General features: G+C 38.1%; 2 protein-coding genes across 3 annotated transcripts; one reads left to right on the top strand and one right to left on the bottom strand.

Annotated features, from left to right (window-relative positions):
- Window positions 1–667: 667 nt before the first annotated feature.
- LOC113680079 (inositol monophosphatase 3) lies at window positions 668–4,414 on the bottom strand. The gene is made up of 2 exons (XM_027197080.2): window positions 4,104–4,414; window positions 668–2,433 (listed from the first exon to the last, which is right to left on the bottom strand). Exons 1-2 carry the CDS (start codon window positions 4,377–4,379, stop codon window positions 1,630–1,632), a joined length of 1,080 nt encoding a protein of 359 aa, XP_027052881.2. The 5' UTR covers window positions 4,380–4,414; the 3' UTR covers window positions 668–1,629.
- A 126-nt stretch (window positions 4,415–4,540) lies between these two features.
- LOC113680080 (uncharacterized) lies at window positions 4,541–14,489 on the top strand. 2 transcript variants are annotated; one of them, XM_089189638.1, is made up of 15 exons: window positions 4,542–4,931; window positions 5,425–5,795; window positions 6,578–6,683; window positions 6,797–7,582; window positions 7,894–7,985; window positions 8,715–8,783; window positions 8,878–8,985; window positions 9,740–9,880; window positions 10,255–10,306; window positions 10,851–11,587; window positions 11,720–11,758; window positions 12,162–12,233; window positions 12,741–12,837; window positions 13,040–13,579; window positions 13,898–14,489. In XM_089189638.1, the coding sequence occupies exons 1-15, from the start codon at window positions 4,712–4,714 to the stop codon at window positions 13,900–13,902; spliced, it is 3,435 nt and encodes a 1,144-aa protein (XP_089045764.1). In that variant the 5' UTR covers window positions 4,542–4,711; the 3' UTR covers window positions 13,903–14,489. The 2 variants fall into 2 exon arrangements, with proteins under 2 accessions (XP_027052882.2, XP_089045764.1); XM_027197081.2 differs by lacking the exon at window positions 11,720–11,758 and having other exon boundaries at window positions 4,541–4,931.
- The last annotated feature ends 667 nt before the right edge of the window (window positions 14,490–15,156 follow it).

Below are 15,156 nucleotides of genomic sequence, written 5' to 3'. Positions count from 1 at the left end.
TTATGGAAATATGGATCTAACTCATTCCTGAAACAAGTTTGCAAAATGCTGTAATGAAGGGTCATTAACTCGAAGGTCTTTTTAATTTAAAAAAAAAAACAGAAAGAATAATCTTTAAAAACAAAACATACCCACGAGTAAAATCTAATTTGATGATCAAGAGAGTTGTATATACTAGTGCAAAGATTTTCCCCGTTGACAACTTTGAATACATATAAAACCATATAAGTGAAGTGCAGATTAAGAATTGAATTTGAAAGCAATCTTTCACAGTAATGAACACACTAATTAAGCAGTGGTGAAAATAAGGCCTTAAAAAAATTCAGGCCTGTATGGGATTTGAACCCATGAAATCCCAAGCAGGGCCTCAATTTTTTCCCTATGCATGACAGGTATGCTCCATTACAAGACAATAAGTTATTTTTCACAGTTAAGAAAATATTCATGTTAGTAACTACACATGTATGTGTGAAGGGTTCACAATTTATAGACTTCTGATAATTCTGAGGACTTCCATAAATGTAAGTTGTATGTTGTGGCCTCTGGCAAATATGAAGACCATCACTGTGGGAATAAGAGTGTCATGTTTGATTGTATCTGTGATTTATTTGAGAGCTAGAGGTGAAGGGCCTGTGATGGAGTGTTTTAAAGTAACTGGCACAGCGCCTTTGGTATATTCCATGTAAAAAAATTTAATGTATTTGTTACTATCCCAAATATATATTACTTCAGTCTGCTCAGTTTTTGCAAGACTAATTAAATACCTAATTAAAACATGAATGAGTAAAAGCATTTGGGATAGAGTTACTTGTAATTTATGTGATTCCCCTTTTTCTCAAAAAATGAGTTATGATTGCTTCATAGAGGTCATGTGACCCTCACCAGAAATACAACTTAAATATTACTACTACAAAAGCCAAAGTGTGATTGTAATAAAAGTTTAGGCATTAAACCATTAACTCCCAAAATCTGATTGCTATTTCTCCCCTCTAGGTGCTACACATATCCTTGTTAATTAGTTATGAGAATTTTGGTGTTAGATCAAGATAATGACTTCTACCAGACAAGTTTGAGTTTTCTCATTACCTGTTAGGTGTATGATATGTGAAAATTATAGGGAGAAGTTACATGTTAATCACTTCTGAAAGTTTAGGAGTCATGTCTCATAATTGTACTTTGAATACAATGTCAAATACCACTTAAATAACAAGTAAAGCTTGTATTTTGAAAATGCTTTGTGTACAAAAGTGACATCCCTGCCACAGATTTGTTTCACTCGCAGCAGAGATAAAATTTGCATAGTATGACTAAATGTACTGCAGATAAAAAAGTATTATGCAGGTTTTTTCCCAAAAATTTCAAACAATTTACATTGATGCTAAAGAATCTAATGTAAACCATTTTTTCCCTTTCTTTATGTTGCTCCACAACATACATGTAAAAACCCCAAGCATTGAAGATTTTCCTCTTCAAATGATTCCCTGACAGGATGCTGTCAACTAATTTAGGTGCCTCTTGGAATTATGCATGCATTGAATTTCAAAATACATGTCTTTTTTCTTTTTTTTGCACACAGGTATAAGAGGCAATAAATTATAAACAACTTTGAACTAATGTATTGTTCCATTTCTATGACTTTAACTTGTGTGCAAGCTTTTCTTGATACTCAGCATGATTATGTAACGCAGCAACAAGTCCTTTCTCGTTAGCTGGTTTAAAACCATCACCATAATTAATTTCTTCATTATCTAATGTAGTCATCTTTCCTCCAAGTGTTCTCAACAAGGCATCCCCAGAGCAGATGTCCCATTTTTTGATTAGTGTAACATGAACATAACAATTGGCTTTATCTTCAAAGAGTGACAACACCTTATACCCTGCTCCTCCAGCTGGTATCACCATGGATTGTGGACCAAATGCTGACCGAACAGTAGCATTGACTTTACCGGCGTGAGACCTTGAAACAATGACCTTTGGCATTTGCAATGCAGAATCTTTTTCAGGTGGCACATTTATATTACCTGAGGATCCATGGCCAACCCAAGCCCAATATGTCTCCTGAAGAAAAGGTTTATGAATTATTCCTGCCACAGGTTTTCCATTGACAACAATACAAATCATCGTAGTTACATAGTGAACAAGATTTTCTGTATATTCTTGCGTGGCATCTAGCGGGTCTATCCATATAAGAAGGCTACCAGCAGATACAACCTCATCCTCTTTGTTATAGAGTTTGCCATCAAGCTTAATTGTAGAGATATCAGGAGCTTTAACATCTTTTAAATCAACTTCACCGTGGTCATGTTCTTCAGACACCACATTTAACCTAGGAAATTCTTTTTTAAAGCCATAATACATGGCCCTATGAGATAACATGTCTCCCTGTGTTACTGGATTGTTGGCTCCTTCAAGAGTCTTTCCCTTGCTTTCTTCCTGTAAATCAAGGGAAAAGGATCAACCACAAATAGAACAATTTCAAAACAGAGGTACCAATGATTTTTTTAATTTTCAGCAGCACTCAAGATGGCAAGACTATCCAGAAGTTTTGGCTGGCTTCCTGCTCCTGTTGACAGCTCTGAATCAATAGATTGTATTGGGAAACTTTTAAGGCTGGTTATTTACACAATGTCTAACCCAAAGCATGGCTTCATGGAATCAGTGGGCCTCAGGCTTTCTTTATGAGGGGTTAATTTAATTAAGTTAATGTCCTTCCAGAATTAGTCTTTGGCCCTTTTAACACTGTTCACAAAAATAAATGTTCATATAAAAAGATTCAGCTAAATTGAGGATTGTTTAGGACACAGTTTTGTCAAACAACAGCAAAACTTTCTTTAAATAACTGATCCTTAAAGTTTTCTGAGACCTGGGATAGCTCAACCTTAACCTTTCCAAGTATTGAGCTCAGATATCTACTTGAGTCAACCCAAAATAATTAAGTTTGATGCCTACTTCAGACAAATAACATAATTTGTCCAACTCATCCTTTAGAGTGAGAACAAAATTGTGGAATGCAAAATCAAATTACTCTAATTTCATGTTTCGTGTCTGGCAAAAAAAAAAAAGTTTGATATTTGAATGGCAGATGTTTGAGTGTCAAACTTCCCATGTGTAAATAGCTAAGACAAACCCAAATTAGACACAACTAGTTGCACTAACTCATCAAAAGAGGAAAAAATAGAGCCAAATTTGAATTTATTAGCATATAGTTTACAGAATTAACATGTAATTATTATTAATTTTTTAATTTTTGGAATCGCTTGAAACATCTGATTCTCTCAAGAAGTTTGAAACAACTTTTTTTCATAGAAATTCTCTGAAAAATTGTTCCGCTAGCAGGCATAAGGCCAGAGGGTAGTTTTAATCATAAGCAAGTATAATTAAATATTTCCTTTTTGGATTTTTAATTTGCTTTTATAATTACAATTATATTGCATTATATTAAGTGCGGGTCCAACCAAATTCATTCAAAAACTGATCTTTTTATGTGCTCAACTGAAGGATTAAGGCTTAATACGTTTGAGCACATGAAAATTTTTACCACTAAACTAGGCTTATAATAATTTTTAAAAATTATACCGAATGTAGTTAAAATTTTATCCTTCCGATATTGCCGGTAGAGAAAATCAGTTCGTAGAAGTAATTCATGTTGAATACAGTCTAAAATAACTACTTTAAATTAACTTCGGTATAATGAATTGCAATTGCTGTCGCTCGTAAGCTCACAAACTCGAAGTATACATGTAAATTACCAATACCTCCACGTTGTCAGTTGTCAGAAACTCACTGTAAATGCCACATCACATTTATGCATATTTTATTAAAATTTCGGACTACTCACATTTGTTTAAACAATTTTCGATGTTACTAATAATTCTTAACATCCAGAAATGACACGAAAAGAGAACAGGGATATCTGTGCACGTGAATGTGTTAGTCAGCTTTTTTACGATCATTAAAATTGAGCCTTGCGGCTACTTTATCTAAAACAAATAATCTTTCTAAACATTCACACCTGTAAGTGGTAATTGATTGCTGCATGGGTATAGAGTTTGTTGCTTTAAGAGACTCAAAGATATCAAGGATATGTCTGCTCTTATGCTTACCCCTAAATCTTCGCCTTTGCGGATTTTCCGAACGATATCCCCCCCTTTCTCGGCAAGATAAATTGCAGTTCTGATCAGTCTCTCCATCGATACTGTGTCTTCGCCCTCAAAGTACCTCTGAGAGAACTCCCCACTTCCGCCATCTGTGGATAAGTAATAGATTATTGCGACGAAAACAAGTCCTAGAACAACTATTCCGATAGGAGACAGCTTTATTCGAGCAGCTCCCATCGTGGTAAAGAAAGGAGAAGATTTGAAACTCTCGTCCACAAACATGAATGCTTTGTCTCTAATTTCAATTACAACCTCGATCTCATGGTAGATTAGCCTCAACCTCGAGAGGGTTTGAGCTGTTAGCACATGGTACTTTCACGTGATATCAAATCGTCAATGTGATTGGTCAATATTTGTGAAATTGACGAATGGGAGTTCAAAACTGAAGAAGTGAAACGTTGGAACGAATTTCGAACTAGGTGATCTATCATTCGTATGCCGTCTAGTCATTTTTTACGAGTTTAAAGCAGAAATTATCGTTTATTTGCCAAGAAAGCTATTGATCTCTTGTCATATTTGTAAAATAACTAGTTCTATTTTAAGTTAGTCGGACTATGGAAGATATAGCCAGGAAGAAATTTACATACGATCATGTATCTTCGTACAAGGCTCGCGGAAAAGTCAGAGCTTCAGATCGTAATTTTCGAGCTCAGCGTGCAAGTGAAAAACGTCACCTCTCCAGGATGGATGCAATCTCCAAACGAAGGAGAATGCCTCTATCTCCACTGGCTGATGAAAACGTGGTTGACAAGTGTACGAAAGCGGGAGAGAACGGTAAACATATAATTGTTGTGGAATTTGAATGAGCTCACAACTGAGAAGTTGCTGAAGTTCATCATAGTAACTGGTAAAGTAGTTGATATTGTAAAATTTAATGATAGCAATCCTGTTTCCTATCAATTTTTCAATCAGTCCAGTTGGAAATGATGCGAGGAGACCATTGAAAATTTCAAGGATGTGTGATAGATTACACCTATCAAAATACATACACGAAACCAACTGAAATTAAACTCCACCCCTTACAAATTTACCCACATTAGTGATTCTCCCTACTGTCTACTATACAATTGTTATGATGTTAGTTTGAAGAATTTGGTTTTTGATCAACTTATAATCCCCTTATTGCTTTTTTTCTTCATTCACATCACATCTTCTTGATAATGTATAGATGTTGTAACGTGAAATTCTGCCTAAGTCACGCATGGGAGTTTAAGGTCACCCTCTGTAATTGAGGCATTAGTTACAACATATAATTTTCCTCTTTAAGTTGATGAGCTTCAAGATGAAACTTCAAAACCACAGCTTAGCAGAAGAGAGCAGCTAATCAAGTGGCAAGAGGAGCGAAAACAAAAGAAAGCTTCTGAATCACAGAAAAGGAAATCTTTTGTTGTGCGTCACGTCAAACACCAAGAAGATGCTACTCTTTATTCCATCAGTTCTGGGAAGAAAGTGAACAGAGGGGTTACTCAACCAGTTAAACCTGACTCCAAGCCTGCTGCAAACAAATCCGACAAACAGGTCCCTAGGGCATCAGCTAGGATTGCCAAAAAGGAATCAAGTAAAGCAGCTAATTACAAAAGTAATATGAAGGTGGATCCCAAATCTAAAGATGCACATAATGATAAGCTAAAGGAGAAGGTTAGTTACTGCATAAGATGTAACAGGGTAATTTGGCTTTATCAACTGAGTTGATAATGTAAATTGGTCACCGTAAAGAGTTTCAAAGCTGACAGTTTGAGTGCAAGCCCTTTGTCAGACTGAATAGAGCACACACACACAATCCTCATTCCTCCATTCACTCTGACAAAGGGCTAACACCCAAAACATCAGCTTTGAATTTCTTTGTAATGGCCAATTTACATTATCAACTTAGTTGATAATGCCAAATTACCTTTTTATACTCTCCCACTGACGTAGCACCACAGTTTCTTAAGAAACTTACCCCTCTGTTCTACTGCATGGTATAGTTTTGTTTTGAATATTCATGTGGCACAGGGCTGGAATTTAACAGAAGCTACATGATGTAGGTGCCACAGGCCACAAACTTAAGACCTTAGCACCCTTGTTTTTTGAGACTAGAGATTTCAGGCTTAATGAGGGGTTACAGAAAAAAAAAGTACTGAGTGAGTAGATTCTTGTCTAAACTCATACGTGGTAGTCTAGGTAAATTTGTTCCAAGAGTTGGTTTTGAACTCCATGTGCATGATTGTTTGTATACAGAGGAATACATGTTGTGTGATATTCATAGGGTCTGAAAAAATGGGTGAGATCAACTTCTGCTGACTGACAATTCAGTTGGCAGAAGACCATCAACGTTAACTGTTTCACTCTGTGTATGTGTGTGAAATTTGAACATTTTTTTGTGATCAAGCTTTCACTAGTAATATACTGTATTCCTCCTGTGGTTGTACTTGTATCAGGCTAAATTTAGCTCCGACAAGACTGGTAGGGTCACAAGGCAAAGTGTTCAAATGAAATCATCTTCAACTGGCAAAAATGTTGCAGTCTCTCAGTCCAGCAAGAAAGGTAAGTAAATGTAGAATTGATTTTGAATTTCTTACCCTTGGAATCACCTGAAAAAAAGATCTATTTTTCTTTTACAAATGATATAAATTTATTTTATTTCATTTCTGGCACAGGAGAGCCAAAAAACCAAGTGAAAACAAGATCTCAAGCCAAGAAACTTCAAGAAAAATCAACAAGAAGTGTTAAGGATACCCAACAAGTTCCACTTGAAGAAACAACTCAGGAGTTTACAAAAATTGATTTACCAGCTCTGGAGAACATAAAGAATACTGTTTCATTTGGTAGAGGCAGCTCAGAAGGTGTGGATAGGAATGCAAAAAAGCCAGGACCAGATTTGGGGCCACCATCTCTTGCTCCCAAAGATTTTCAGTTCACTGCTCCAAGTGGCATCAACACCTTCACATACTTATCAAAAACATTCACGTTTCAGCCACTTAGCCCAAAGAGTGCTGCAGAATTTATATTTCCAACATCAGCGTCTTCTTTTTTTAGTCCCAACAAGGAGAAATCTACTGAAGAAATGCAGACAGAGAGCACAGCTTGGGAAGACCCTGTTGCACTTTGTCATATGAATAGTACACTAGATGAAAAAGAGAATACTGAACAACAGATGGCTGATTATGAAACGGAGAAATGTGAGGGATCTGGAAGTCAAGAAGGTACAGGTAGTAATGTAGATGAGAAAAAGGACACAGCATCTTGTCCAACAGATGCCAAAATTTCGTCCAGCCAAGGACAGTCTTCATTAGTTGAAGAAACAGATGATGGCAGCGATCTTGACACACAACATGATGCAGCATACTTTAGGAATCTTGTAGCAAAGGAGACTGACAGGTTGAATGAAATCTGTGCAAAATGGGAGAGGATTAATGCTGATGAACAAAGCCTCAGTGAGGAAGGTATGGCTTAGAATCTTTTACAGTCTCTTTAAGGTTTATTTCAAAACCAGTTGGTGATTCTCTGAAAATAAGTTCACTGAATGTTCCTTGATTTACCTACATTTGTATGTATTTAATGGTGGTATAAAAAGTTTGGTAAATAAAACTGTCACAAAAAAAATGTATCTTAATGCTTAGAAAAAGGGATGTAAATATCTACACCATTTTTTCATGCTTCATGGGAATAAGACAAAATGGTTGTTATGACTTAAAATATCTTAAATATCAGGAAAAAAGTTGCATTTTAGATCAAGCTTTTTCATTTTCTTCAGTGACTGGGCAAATAAGGACAGTAATTGGCCAAGCCCAGCTGTTAATTGATCAGAGGTTCTGTCAGTTTTCAGGCCTCATAGATATGAGTGAGGTAAGTTTATTAGTTTATACCCCCTCATTTGCACTGTATCAGAACAAGGTTCCTCTACTCTTTAACTCCCATGATCTAATTGTTATTCTCCCCTCCAGCTGCTACACATTTCCTTGTAAATTAGTGATGAGAATTTGGAGTTAGATCAAGATAGAAACTTTAACTTGATTAGTTTGAGTATTCTTATTGCCTGTTTTCTGGATAATGTGTGGATTTTGTAGGGAGAAGTTACATGCTAAGCTTTTCTGGGAGTTAAAGGGTTAAGACTTGCAACAAATTAATTTTTTTGTCTTTCTGGCTCAGGGGTAGAGCATCGAAGCATGGAATCTGAAGGTCTGAGGTTGGATTCCTCATGGAAACTCAGAATTTTTTCTTTGTCCCACACTTGTGATAAGATAAAAAACATCCTTCTCTAAATTAAACCTTATTTGAACTCAAGGGTTGTGCTGTAGGAACTTTTTCATTTTTAAAACACGTCTTACACTTGTCTCCTACAGTGAAGTGTTCAAGGGAAATTTTGACAGCATATGTTCCCCTTATACACACTGGATGTGCCTGCCTTCAATGCAGATGCCATCATTGTGATTTAGGGTTAGGGTTGGATTTACAAACACCACTTCATCATTCACGACACATGTTAAACTTATGTATGTACAAAGTAGGTACTACATGTAATTTCTTCTAGCTTGTAAAAAGTTAAGTTTAAATGCCAAACTTTTGTTTTTGTAGGACAAAAATGCAGAAAAGCAAGCCACTGCCTCTGACCTTCAAGGTTTCTGGGAAATGATTTATTTTCAGGTAGAGAAATGAATCTGAATTAACTTTTCATTTCTAAATACTGTTTGTGAGAGAACATATTTGATGTTTTTCTGCTTCCTTGTTAACCTTTCAGGTTGAAGATGTGAATGCTAAGTTTGATGCACTGGAGAAGTTAAAGGAAAACAACTGGAAAGAAGAAGAAAAGAAGACAAAGAAATCCTTGAAGAAGACTAAAGCAAAGGTAGATTTTTATACCCAGGTAGCACGTATGAAAATTTAAGTTTTCTTGTGCTATAAGGGTCATTTACTTGTAAAGAATTGTTGTATAAAGGTGGTGCAATGTTTGATATTTGATGTCCCAGTTGTAGGCACTCTTTATGTGCATAATTGTGCACATGAAAAAAATATGTGCTCCTGATTGGATGAAAAATAGTGCATTTTTTGTGGAACACCAGGGCAAAGTTGTAAACATGAGTGCAAATCACAAAAATAGCTTGTGAGGTGTCAAAATTCTGTCTGTCTTGACTTCCTGTGATGTTTTTTCGGGTAAATTTTTCATAAGTAATTCCATGATTTCAGGCACAATTTGGTGTAAATAAGCACAAGTAAATTTTACAAAGACTACAAATTGCACTCCCCCATGGGTATGCAATTTTGCTGTCTTGGAAAATTTACTTGTGTTTATTTACATTACCTATACTAACTGCACTTACAGGCCAGTTAGGGTTACCTCTAACATCAGAATTCAGTATGGAAGTTCTCCACTCTGTTCTCTCTATTTTCCTTTGATATTTGCAAGGAGAATTTGTCTTACCATCAAGAGCTTCTTGAGTTGGTAACCATTCCCTCTATTCTTTTGACCTAATTGTGTGATTCAGGGATGATAGTTATACTATTTAGAGAAATAAGATGCTTATCATCTCTAGGGATTAATAAAGTATTTGCTCATTGGAATTATGTTTTCGGGTGACATTAATTTTGATTTGGTACCATAGAAACCATCCGAAAATGCTGACGCTAAACCTAACAACAAAGCGGCTGCTGCAAGAAACAGAATTCAAGAAATGAGATTGGCAATGAAGGCAAAGATGGCTGAAGAAAAAGAGAAGTTAAGAGCCGAAAAAAGACATCATCAGGTAAGTGTTTTAACTGTTTTCTTTGTGTTGCTGCATATGTATGGCTATCATTAGGGAACAACAAACAGAGGTTCCTCGCGCGAGAAACGCGACGGATTCCCACGCGTGTGCGTACTTGCCTAAAGTGAATGACGAGAAGCATTTTCTCAGAGGAACTACACCAAAGAAAGTAACCAACTCCTGTTACAGATTGAGATGGAAAGTCTGAGAGAGAAAATTGATTGAGGTTGCGTCTGATGGCAAACAGCAACATAATGAATCCTTATTTCAATCAATTCCATGCAAAACGGCTGTATTTGAAGTCGCATTTTTTTTTCCGGTCCCATTCTGCTTGTCAAATTGTCAGCTTTGCTTTTGTTTTCATCCAATCACAGGAGGAGGCTTTCGTTACTATTCTAACACCTGTGAAGAAGTGTAAGAAAAACGGTAAGTTGCTTGACGTAGACAAATATCTCTCTTTTACGTTTTATAACTTTGCAAATGGATTCAACCTTGCACACGTCAGGTGACCTAAGCCCAAACTTATCCTGGTTTCAACTTCATGCGAACAACCCAGAAAAGCGCTGAACGCCTGATGGGATACTGGTCTCCGATTGGTTTAAAACCCTTGCGTTTCCTAAGTCACTCCTCCTTCTAAGCATACGTTAGTTTCTTTCCCAGGGTCTTCTTTCGTCCTTCAAGAAGAAAAGAGAGAGGGTCGTGGTCCTTGCCCTGACACCTGACTGGAAATCCCTTAGGGACAAGCTTGAGAATGAGTGTTTGAGGGAAGGGGAGCCACCGTTGAGAATGATTGTCTTACCCAAGAACACAACGCACCGGCCAGAGTTAAGCGCGCCTACTATCCAGTTTCAACCATGGTAGTTGATAACCAAAAGAATACTTTACTGGCAATTTAAATTGACAAATGTCTTATTGTTTGGCGTGCACTTTAAATTTTATTGCGTCTTGACCCTATTCAAATGTGTTGCAGATGGTAGCGAGGAGGTAGTATTGACACCAGTGCGCCGATCCATTCGTAAGACGCCACAGTTACGTGTTATGGCTGGTAACAACACACCCGTGATAGTGACCACACCTATGATTATCAGTGAAGACAGTCCAGGGCTAAGACTTACTCCAGACAATGGCATTCAAGCCAGCGAAATGGTTGTTACAGGAAGTAGAATGAAACTTGAAGAACCAAACCAGGAAGACGTGTGTGAAATGGAAAGCAAACAACAAGAAGGTAAAATTCATTGCGATCTCGAACAAGTGAAACCAGAAGTTTTGAAATCTGCTCGTAAGACTGCAGAAGACAAACCTCGAAAGACTCCGGGAAAAGTCACCTTTCAATCGCCTGGTCAAGAAAGCACGCCTGCATATGCAGCTCACGAAGGAGGTAGTACTCCGACAGAGACCGCTGTTGAAGATAATCCAGACCTAGTCGAGAGCAAAGCCAAGAGGTCAACTCCGCGCTGTTTCTCGGCGCGTAAATGCCGCAGTCGCTCAGGAACACCCTATTACCAGCAGAGGCCTCGACGAAGAGTTTCTACTGTCGACGAGAATGTTGCACACGGGACAGAAAGTGCAGAATGTAGCTCATCAGAATCTGACGCCGAAGCCAAACCTAAAGAGCAGTGCCCTGGGTCGGGATTGAGAAGGTCATTGCGAAGGACGCCCTCTAAATACCGAGATTCGGCGCCTTTAGAGGCCGAAGCTGTAGGAAAGGTAAGGCTTTAAGTTTTATATATCAGCAATTTCTGATCGGGTACCAAAGTTGATCTGGGATAGCTTTGTTTTTGCTTTACTTTGTCATGTGATTGGTCCAACAAAACTGGCGCCATCCTCTTAACCAATTAGATTCAGAACTACTTACAATCGTCACGTGGCTGTATGCAGGTGTGTGGTGTGATTAAATTGTCTTTTATTAAACGACACGCAGCCAGAATGCCCTCTAAAAGCAGTAACACGGGTATGTGGCGGAGAAAGCAAGCATTGCTCAAGGGTGTAAACAGTTAATCAACTGAAACCATAAGTATAAAAGGATATCCTTCAGGAGGAATCCACTAGCTTCACATAATTCGACAAAAAAATTTAGATTACTTTCACTGCGTATTCCTATTGAGCGACTTCATGGTGAGTTCATGCTAAGGCTAATTTGTGTCAATTATCGCAAGGATTAATTAATCTGAAGAAAGAGTCGTAATTCCGTCGAACAGAATTTGCTTTTTATTTCCTTACCTTTTAAGTGATGATATTTTAGAATCCTTACATGTTTCCTGTTTTCTCCATTTCTGAGCAGACTCCGGAACAAATTTCCGTGAAACTGTTCCAAGCAACGGAGGAGCCTTCTACATGTGACTTGCCCAAAAATGTGAGTTGGCCGGAAATTATGATTCATTACTATTCAAATAGAGAACTTAGATCTTCGTGGAAAAAAAAAAAAAACAAGCCTGGCTAGAAACAGGAGAGTACAATTTCACTGTGCGGAGGCCATTCTGTAAACGAAGGTTTTTTAACTTTCGGCAGAATAGTATGCGTCAGGTTTGTATCAAGAGCGCATTCCTTATAATTAACGTTTTAGGTAGTTTACTGATGATTTCCTTGCTCCTATAAGATCTAAGCGCTTGCCAATTATTTTCGTGTGATTTGTATTTATTTATTTCGTTCTGTACTCTTTTTCATACCTCGTTTGTGTTTTTTGTTAAGTTTTCAACCTACCAATATTGCTGCAATTTAATAAACAGTATTATGGAGTTGGAAAGTTATCGTTTTTTTGCTATTACAGCCTCTTTCTCTTTTTGTGTACACAACCTTCACTTTAGCCACTTAATAGAGAAGGGTTATGGTAAAGTCTAAAACATGTGATCTCGATCCAAAGGGTCAAGAACCAGATGCATTCTGTAGATATCTGTGCCCTTCCTCGTCGGATGAAGAAGACTGCGAGAAGAAACCTGTGGACTCAGTGCCTGTGGATGGTAAGTTGGAGGCCATTGGTTGATTGTCGACCAATAAGATTGTAAGATAAATTACACTTCCAGTTGTAGAAGGAACGAAAGCACGAACGGAGGGAAGCAAGAACGGGCAGCAGTCACTGTCAATGTTCTGAGGCTAAAAGTAAGTCTCAGTCTGCAAAATAAGCTTCCTACTTGGTTTATTTTTTTATATGTTGTCTTTTAGAGATCGTGTTTGCTAACAAGGACCCCAAATTGGAAGGCACCGCTGTCGGCGCAGATGTCAACATCACTCCGCCAGACGAACCCGGCACCTTTCTCAAGCCTTCAATCACTAAAAGTGAACCCAAGACAGGCAGGACACCCATACACATCCTCAGGTATCTCTCAGACATGGACACACCATCTCCAAACTCCCGCCAAATTACTCCCATGCCGAAGACCACGATATATGTATCTCCCTCTAAGAACAGCAAGACTCCTGCACTTGGAGACAGCTTAGGGATGATGTCACCGGAACACGTGGTGCGACGATTTCCTGCCAATAATGATGGTTCGCCGCTCGTTACGCTGGCCGCAGGGGCTGGAAAAGAAGGCTCACGCGCCGTGACGCCATGCGGTCAGTTGGCTGTGTTTAGTCTTGACTCTCCAGGTAAGAGTGAGAAAAGACGAGACTCCGTCTTCTTTGCTTCCGTGTCGACCTCTGTGGCCGGGGCTGTGGATAACCTGATGTCCTTCTCGCCAGTTGTAGAGTCAAATGAATCAGGTACGTGTTGTCTCATATCAATAAGTTTCTGTTTGTCTGTTTGTCTGCTTTTTTGTGGGAAATTAAAGACCGAAACATTTATTTCGGACCAACAGATTTCCTCTTTTCTGTCCCTCACTGTGATTTGACCGGTTCGCCCAAAGCAAACAGGTCTAATTTATGCATCAAGTTTGCCAAATTTTTCCATTGGAGCGGTTGGTCTTACCGGTAACTCCTGTGCAACAATGTAGATTTCTAAAGAAATTTAATGGCTTATTCGGCTGGTTCTGATTTTAGTAAGCACCGTAACCTTCACATTATTTTCCTTTTCATTTCCAGATTAATGGACTCTTCCAAATTTGTGATACTTATGCGAGCAGAATCACCTCGTAGAGAGATACTTCACTCGTGGAAGTAATTTTCCGATTGTGATGCAATTTTTTCGCACTAGAACAGTTACAAAAATAGTTTTGAGATTAATTATCTGATTTAAGTGTTCTAAATTTTTGAAAAAAAGCAGTCGTCGCAAAGACTTTTCAGGAAGACAAACAATCCAAGAAGGCAGACAATCGAAGACCGCTCCGTTTGTACTTTTACATTTGTGACATAATATATATTTTTGAGATATACATTCAATTCGAGAGTAGTTCTTTTAACTTTTGGGCGGTTGAACTGTCCTTTTACAAGTGATTTACTTTATTTTGGGAACAAAATGTGATGGCGATTGGAACGCTTTGACGGAAAATATTTCTCAAAATCCTTTCTTCGAACTGTTGATTCCACTTGTTCTGATGATAAGGTTTTACTTGGTGTAAAAATGGCGCCTTGCCATTTCAAGCGAACCGTAATTTTGCTCTACAATTGAGTGGAACATCTTTATTTTTACCTTTACCGTTATGCGTGTAAATAATAAACATTTATAGGATTTTGTTGGGTCTGCCTATTTTTGATGCTTTTGTCATCAAGGCTTTCAGATGACGTCAGGGACCTCTATTGTAACAACGCATGTGTAGAACCGTGAATGCGCTTGCTAACCGTAATTAAATATAAAATTGCTAGATTACAAAGGGAGTTTATACCAATTTTTCCTCCACTTCATCAGACAGCGATAAATCGTTCATTGCGTAACTGCATTCACGACTTAAAAACTTAGGTGGGGAAGTGACTCATACGCTGAAGCTTAACCCGGTTTCGATATGTCAAGAAACCAGAGGTCCTGCAACTCCTTCTAGATGTAGATCTGATTCGTGCAAGGGATTCTGGCTCGAAAATCAATCTGCATATCGAGATGCCAAAGCAGAGCTCGGGGGGACACCCTCTCCCCTAGCATGCAGTGCAAGCGTCTTATTAGAGCGAGGTAGTGTTCCAAAGTTTGATTCAGGGTTGGGAAAGGCGAGTAAGTTTTATTTCCATAAATCTTCTTTTGACCGTCGTTCGCCTCCTTTGATTCAAAATGTTTTCCTCTCCTTACCCCTCTGCCGCTGTAAAAGTCATTGCCCCCTTTCTTTAGGAGCTTGCAACCAGACGTAAGCCCGTCGCTATATCGTTTCCTTGAATTTATTTGGTTAGGTTTCATTTTCGCGCCAAGGTCGATGGGC

The sequence above is a fragment of the Pocillopora damicornis genome, chromosome 12, assembly GCF_964200805.1.
Source record: "Pocillopora damicornis chromosome 12, jaPocDami1.2, whole genome shotgun sequence".
Lineage (NCBI taxonomy): Eukaryota > Metazoa > Cnidaria > Anthozoa > Scleractinia > Pocilloporidae > Pocillopora > Pocillopora damicornis.
This window is presented reverse-complemented; position numbering and strand designations above follow the sequence as displayed.

What these genes read in the sequence shown, in the direction of transcription:
- LOC113680080 (XM_089189638.1), top strand. Translation starts at nt 4,712, where the DNA reads ATGGAAGATATAGCCAGGAAGAAATTTACATACGATCATGTATCTTCG. An exon ending in GCCTCATAGATATGAGTGAG is followed by an intron (nt 7,986 to 8,714) that starts GTAAGTTTATTA and finishes TTGTTTTTGTAG; the next exon opens with GACAAAAATGCAGAAAAGCA. An exon ending in CATGTGACTTGCCCAAAAAT is followed by an intron (nt 12,234 to 12,740) that starts GTGAGTTGGCCG and finishes CTCGATCCAAAG; the next exon opens with GGTCAAGAACCAGATGCATT.
- LOC113680079 (XM_027197080.2), bottom strand. Translation starts at nt 4,379, where the DNA reads ATGTTTGTGGACGAGAGTTTCAAATCTTCTCCTTTCTTTACCACGATG. An exon ending in GCAAAGGCGAAGATTTAGGG is followed by an intron (nt 2,434 to 4,103) that starts GTAAGCATAAGA and finishes CTTGATTTACAG; the next exon opens with GAAGAAAGCAAGGGAAAGAC.